Source organism: Heliconius melpomene, chromosome 7 (assembly GCF_056956725.1).
Source record: "Heliconius melpomene rosina isolate 202511_hmr_F chromosome 7, ASM5695672v1, whole genome shotgun sequence".
In the NCBI taxonomy this organism is placed as follows: Eukaryota; Metazoa; Arthropoda; class Insecta; order Lepidoptera; family Nymphalidae; genus Heliconius; species Heliconius melpomene.
Genome location: NC_140395.1, coordinates 1,594,591 through 1,601,335, shown reverse-complemented (window position 1 = coordinate 1,601,335; position 6,745 = coordinate 1,594,591). Strand labels below are relative to the sequence as shown.

General features: G+C 31.8%; 1 protein-coding gene across 3 annotated transcripts; it reads right to left on the bottom strand.

The window, feature by feature from the left end:
- Positions 1 to 1,021: 1,021 nt before the first annotated feature.
- LOC146537248 (cytochrome c oxidase subunit 7C, mitochondrial-like) lies at positions 1,022 to 6,126 on the bottom strand. Of its 3 annotated transcripts, XR_014878152.1 has the most exons (4): positions 5,894 to 6,126; positions 5,504 to 5,622; positions 1,951 to 2,070; positions 1,022 to 1,104 (listed from the first exon to the last, which is right to left on the bottom strand). XR_014878152.1 is itself a non-coding variant. In XM_085188596.1 (3 exons), exons 1-2 carry the CDS (start codon positions 2,516 to 2,518, stop codon positions 1,954 to 1,956), a joined length of 213 nt encoding a protein of 70 aa, XP_085044722.1. In that variant the 5' UTR covers positions 2,519 to 2,621; the 3' UTR covers positions 1,022 to 1,104; positions 1,951 to 1,953. The 3 variants fall into 3 exon arrangements, 2 of the variants coding, with proteins under 2 accessions (XP_085044722.1, XP_085044724.1); XM_085188596.1 differs by lacking the exons at positions 5,504 to 5,622; positions 5,894 to 6,126 and adding an exon at positions 2,423 to 2,621; XM_085188598.1 differs by lacking the exons at positions 1,022 to 1,104; positions 1,951 to 2,070 and adding an exon at positions 2,694 to 2,789 and having other exon boundaries at positions 5,894 to 6,123.
- Between the last annotated feature and the right edge of the window lie 619 nt (positions 6,127 to 6,745).

The window sequence follows — 6,745 nt, the reverse complement described above, 5'->3', positions numbered from 1 at the left end:
TGCGGGGGATCTGCTGAATGTCGCGGCATAAATTTGATCGTGTGTCTAAGTCTCTAACTGTTAATTCTTGCACTACCTGAATCTTGTATGGGTGAAATTTAAGGTCTCTATGCAGTATTCTGCGGACACTACTGAAAGATAATCCTAGTGAAGCGGCATGTTTCCGAACAGAACGCCGAGGGGATTGTTGAATTGAAGCCCGCACTCTATCCACGTTTTCCGCTGACGTTGACGTCCTAATTCGGCCTTGTGGTCTTGTTTTTAATGCTGATGATGTTGCTCTAAAATTTGATACCCAATTTCTGATTGTTGGTCCAGTGGGAATGGGATCACGTCGACCAATAGCAAAATGTAAACGGAACGCACGCTGTGTTGTGATCACGGAGCCGCCATTTTTAATAAACTCTTCAACTACGAACGCACGATGTTGTCCCGACCAAGCCATTGCTCACACTAAAACTGCATGTCATGGCGCGTCTAATGACACCATCCCCACCCTTCTACTCCTTCCCTTCTTCGTGCAACGTCCTTCCAAAACCGGAAAGTTCAATATGACTCATCCTGTATGTCTAATAAAAGCAATCAATACATATCAACCAAAATCAACGTTTATTAAAAATATATGAACATTTTCCTACATACGCCTTATACACACATAAATTACGTACGCATTTACGCACATGTATTAATTTTCTTAGGTTTCACATAATAGTCATCGCGGTTGATAGTACAGATAATCGCAAATCTGTATAATCGAGTTTCTTGTATTTATTCAAACAATTTGTGGCATTGTAGAATTAAATATATTTTTTTTTTATTCCAAAATGCAAATGTTGCCTAATACATGGAATAAGATTAGTTTTATTTAGAAATCTAATAGTATAAATAGTAAAAAAACAAAAGTCTACATATATTTACCTCAATTTAAAATATTTTTCCTATATGATCCATTGTTATCTATATTATATTGAGATCTATGTTGAGTTTATTTTATTGATATAAATATTTAAATAAAACACTATTTTTAATCACATTAATTTATTTTGTTGTAATTTACAGTTTACTAGCTTAAACCTAAAACAAGCATGTTCTCTAAGGTTGTATCTGTAAAAAAATAAACAAAACAAATTATTAAATATTAAGGCTATTCATGGTGCAGACACAAAGTTTAAATGTGACTGGTTGTCGTGATCGATCCCTACTCAAAGAAAACCAATATTTGTTTAAAAAAATATTTTCATTTCTTCACTCCAGTGTCAAGGCAAAGTGCGGCGGCAAAGTTCCGCCACTCAATACGCAATACCTCCAGAATTCGGTGAAAAGTGGGGAACAGTGTATTAGCACTAGGCCTAGTGCCTGCGTGCAGGATACAGCGTGAAGCTGATGAAAAAATATTATTAAATATGTAATTTACAAACAAAACTTTTAATAATAAAAATAGGATTTTAAATAAATGTGATATAAAGAAAGACAGCAAATATATTTTTTTTCTAATAAAATAATAAGCAAAGGGAACCTAATAACTAAATTTTTATTAATTATTGGTCAAAGAGTGGAAAAAAAAGACAACTCTTTCTCCTCTTTTAGACCAATTTTCACAAAGCTTGTAGAGTGGTGAAACTTGAGCCAATAATGGAGTTTACAGAGTAGGGATTTATATATAATCATTGCCTTGAGAGGAAATTGAACTCAAAACCAAATCATTTATAGTCAGATGATGTCTTAGAGTGCCACAATTTTATGTAAGTGAATAAAAAATATAATTAATAACAGACCACTTTTTTCAAAAAGCATGAGGTTCTTTATTTATTAACCTTATATTTGTTAATGTTTGTTAAGTTTGAGATTAGCAAACACTATCCCACAAAAACCATCTTGTGTCCTAATACTTATATCAAATAGAGAAAAGCTCTCACATATTATATGTATTGATAAGATAAGTATACTTACAATTTACTTTTTAAGAAGCTGGTGGCGGGTGATCAGGAATGGGGCAGACAGACCGGAGCCAATGAACACGATGAAGAAAGCTGTAAGCTTGTACCGGTTGGCAATGTCGAAGGGAAGGTTCTAAAAGTAGATAACATTTAAAGTTAAACTTATTATTTTGTTTTATCAGACAGTTTCTAATTTACTAATACTACTTTGTCTATAAAGGACTTAACATGATTAGTTAATTTTGTAATGCAGCTATATGGTTCATACAAAGAAAGTTTATATTTTGACTTTATAATGTTACACTACTATGTCAATAAAGTCTAACCTATTTTTACAAAAACTATATATTAAGATAAGACATAATTAAAACAATTGAATATAGAAATAGTTTTATGAAGCTTACTATAAATATGTTATTAAATAAGTAATATTAAAAATTGATTACAAATTTAGATTATGTAATGTTTTATATAGAGAAACTTACCTCGCCAGGAATACCACCGTGGGAGTGGTTTCTAACAAAATTGGTCATCACATTTCTGCCCAATTTATTATAAGTACGAGCTAAGGGACCCAACATTTTTATTATTTTAATTTAAAGTCAAGCTGATGTTGGAAGGTGAAGAAATTTCGATTTTCTTCTAGTCGCAATTTTTTTTTCTTTACAAAAACTACCGTTGCGTTCCGAATTTGCTTTTAGTTCAAGTTTTTCGGTTTTTGAACGCATCTAATGTGATAAATTATAAATAAAAGACTTATTTATGTTAAATAACGTTTATTTTCAATTAATTATAATTAAACTACTACAAATATTTTTTATGCTGTTTTATTTACGTTGAAATTCCATTTACCTGTAACAATTTATTATAACTTGAGTTCTACATTCATGAAAATAAAACCAATATATTAAAGACTAATGTCTTTTTAAAAATACATATATTTCTGATTTTAAATGGGTAAGTTTTTAATGTTATTAAAATACTGAGTCTTTAGTTTCATCAGTCTTCAGTATCGTAGGAAAAAATAATCGCTGATTATACAAGGTATTAAATTTTTTAAAAATACCTTACATGAGCAATGGTATATAAATTAAATAATAAAAAATAAATGAATTTTCAATAAATATTTTCTATAGTATTTGAAACATACATATAGTTTTAATTATATCATTATTAACCTTAAATCATATTCATAAGAGCTACATTTGTCTGTAAGCTATGGTAACCATTATAAAATTGATAAATGATCAACAGAGCCTCATGTTTATGCCTGTAAGTCTAAATATACATTGCATTTGTACCTACGTCATAAAATTCTACTTGCTTATTAGCTATAGCGTGCGGGGTAATTGCACATTGTGTTAGCAAATAAATATATGGCTGTAAAATGTAGTCTTGCGATATACCTATTCGCTAGGTAATAAGTAGGTAACCTGTGATTCGATATTATTATACAGTTATTTCTTTTTTCAGTTTTCTAATTTCATAGAATTCTTTTCGTCGGCGTCGGTGTTTTTTTTTCTGGCTATAAAATTACACTATCGTGGTACAGTTGCTAGACTGATCACGGTGGTTGTTAGTTCGAAATAGGCAGTTAAATTTATAGTTATTAGTTGAGCTGTTGTATTCATTATCAACGAAAGTTGAGAGTGGATTGAATAATCACTAGATTGTCTTTACTTTTCTTGTAGACTACATACTATCTACGAAATGCAGAAGTAAAAATTCTAATCAGTTTCACGCTGTATATAGCAGGGTGGATAGAGGGAACCATTCCGTTCCCCACTTTACGCCAAAACATTCCGTTCTCCACTTTAAGCCAAATTTTTCGAGACATTGCGCGTCGAGTGGTGGACACCGGGCTTTTGTATTGATGCCAGAGCGAGGAAATTAAAATAATAATTAATTCCCCCGACTGGAGATTGAACCTACAACCGTCAACCGTTACAGTCACAAACTTATACTTCTCCTCCACGATGTTAATAATATCATTAATAGAAAATATATTTATTTTATTTGCTAAAAGATAGAGCTTTCATGAAATTAATTCTAAGAATAGTGTCCGCGTAAACAACTTAATTCGTTTGTCCTTCCCAACCCATCAAAATGCTATTCAATGCAGGACTTGAGAGTTGAGACCACTTAGCCTAATAGAATATACTACCCTGTATGACTAGTATATGTCTGTACATTAATGTTAATGTTAAATTAGCGAAGATTAAGAAAAAATTAAGAAAATGAATGAGGTATTCTATATTAATAATGAAACTTCATTTTATCGCAGTCTGCACATCGTAGATGAATGAGACAACGAGTTATAAACGTATATCAAGAAATCAAAATACTGATTTTAATTTTTTTTGTTTGTGCGTTTATGCACCCTTGACCCTCGGTACTTTTTTTTCAGTTAAAAGGATAACAGATGAAATCACGCGTGATGCGTTACTATCAAGACGTTACGCACGCACAGCCTAAATTTCGAGACATTGATTGTCAAAATTGGAAATTAACGCTGCGTTTTGAATTCTTACCACAGAGAAAGAAAATGAAAATAATTCACTACCCAGAGTGGGAATTGAAACGACAATCGTCACCTTACAGTCAGACGTTCTGCCGTTAAACCACGACGGCCTGATCGGACCGGATGCGAGGATACCATCTATGTTTGCATATAAACGATGCAAATTTAGCCTTATGATTATGACATCATTCAAAGTCTAATATACGCTTGGCCTCTAAACTTAAATGATTGAAATTATAATATTTATAATTACAACTATTTTGTATATACACACAGACATCAAATAACATCAAAAGCTTTTAACTAGCGTGAAGCTATATTAGTTAATATTTCCGTTTCACATTTTATAATATATGGTACAAAGTGTGATCATAAACGCGACAAGATGTGGGTTCGTACAGTTCCACCCTTCAACACGCAGTGCCTCCAGATTTCGGAAAAAATCGGAAAATGACGAACGGAGTGTCTTTACACTAGGTTCCTTCTGCGTAGCCTGCTGTGTGCGGGATACAACGCTAAAAAGAAAATTATAGCGGAGTCCGTCTTCATATCTATTCGTTATTTGAGATCCACCGCTAGTATTAGTTGGAGAGCGTAGTACATTCATTGTAGGTTCGATGCACGGATTGACAAATAAATAAATACACATTGCAAACGTAAATGTGCAAGGTTAACCGCTCAGATGACTTTACATAGATGCGTACGAGTATGTACGTAGCAGTCGAGCCTTTGTGGAAGCAGGATGAAAAATAGCAGACTGTTTGTGTCCTCCGAGGGGGTCAAGGGTGCAGTTTTATGACACCATTATGCAATACGTCACTCAAATTGCAGTTTTATCGACCAATTTTTCGAAACTTTCGTTATGGGAATTATGACTTTATATTGGTAAGCACACGTTTTGGATTTGAAATGAAAAAAAAATAACTGATTGTATATTTATAATAAAAACGGATCGAAACGAAACGTAACATCGAGTGTATTACTGACCTATTATAAATTATAATTATTTAATGATCAGACGAAAAAAGACAAAAAAAATACTTACATTTACTTTTTGTAAAGCTGGTACAGCAAGATGAGGAATGGGGACGAAATTCCTGTCACACCATACCATAGGAAATGCAAGGTAATTTTTGTGCGGTTGTGAATATCGAAAGGCAGGTTCTGTAATTATAACGATTGTGATTAAAATATTGACTACAATTTATGGCAAATAAGTATCAATAATAAAATTCGAAACAAATTGAATAACTAAAAAGTAATTAACTTCGTATATATACATTTTTTAGTCGCCATGTAAAATCTACGTGAGTCATAGGTATAATATGTTATGAAAACTAGAGAATGAAATCTAGCATGCCTGCAGCCATTTTATTATTCTTATTTAAAAAAATGTGGTCAACAATTACGTAATGCCATAACTATCCTCCCTTACCTCCCCCGGGATTCCTCCGTGAGAGCCATTCCTGATGAAGCTCTTCATCACATTCCTTCCCATAAGAGTAGTTCTGCTTACGGTGCCCAACATTTTACGATTTTTTTATTTAACTAAACTGAATATAAATCCAGGTAAAGTAAGATTAGATAACGATATTGACTATTGGCTGATTCCGATACGACTGGCCGTTTCGAGATAAAGAGGTATACTGTAAACGTATTATCCGTTTACTTATAAAAGCACACTGGCAATAAAATTATATGAACAGGAAAACTATTTATCAACAACGTTATCCTTGTCCTTGTTAATTACTATAATAATAGGTATTTAAAATAATACCTAATTCTACTTATAATAGCTTTTAATACATTTTTAGTTCCACGGTAAAGTTTATACTTTAGCGTTAAAAAGGCCGAAAACTTCCGAGAAGAAAAGTAGAAAAACGATTTATTTACATAACTATTTTTTTATTAAGTAGTTTTTTTAGAATACAGAGAGAGAGCACAGTCATAAGGTTCTATATTCTTTATATATTAAGTAGTTTATAGGAGAGTGGACATATCCAACATATTCTGCTTTAGCAGATAGAAGAGAAATAATATTTTAAATACGATTTAACGACATTCTAACAATTTGCAAGTTTAAGAAGAATATATTTATTCAATAATAATTGACTAATGTAGACGTTTGAAACTATTTTTTTCACATTCTGCTACTATTGAAAAATAAAAATATGGTAGGTAAAAAAATATGCAAGAGATATAGGTAAAAAAATAAATAGGTAAAAAATATGCAAGCGATATACCTGTACGTACTGAAAAATAATATTTATATTCTACAAAAAAAATT

Coding starts and splice junctions, on each gene's coding strand:
- LOC146537248 (XM_085188596.1), bottom strand. CDS start 2,518: ATGTTGGGTCCCTTAGCTCGTACTTATAATAAATTGGGCAGAAATGTG. Junction 2,071..2,422: donor ACGGTGGTATTCCTGGCGAG/GTAAGTTTCTCT, acceptor ATCTACTTTTAG/AACCTTCCCTTCGACATTGC.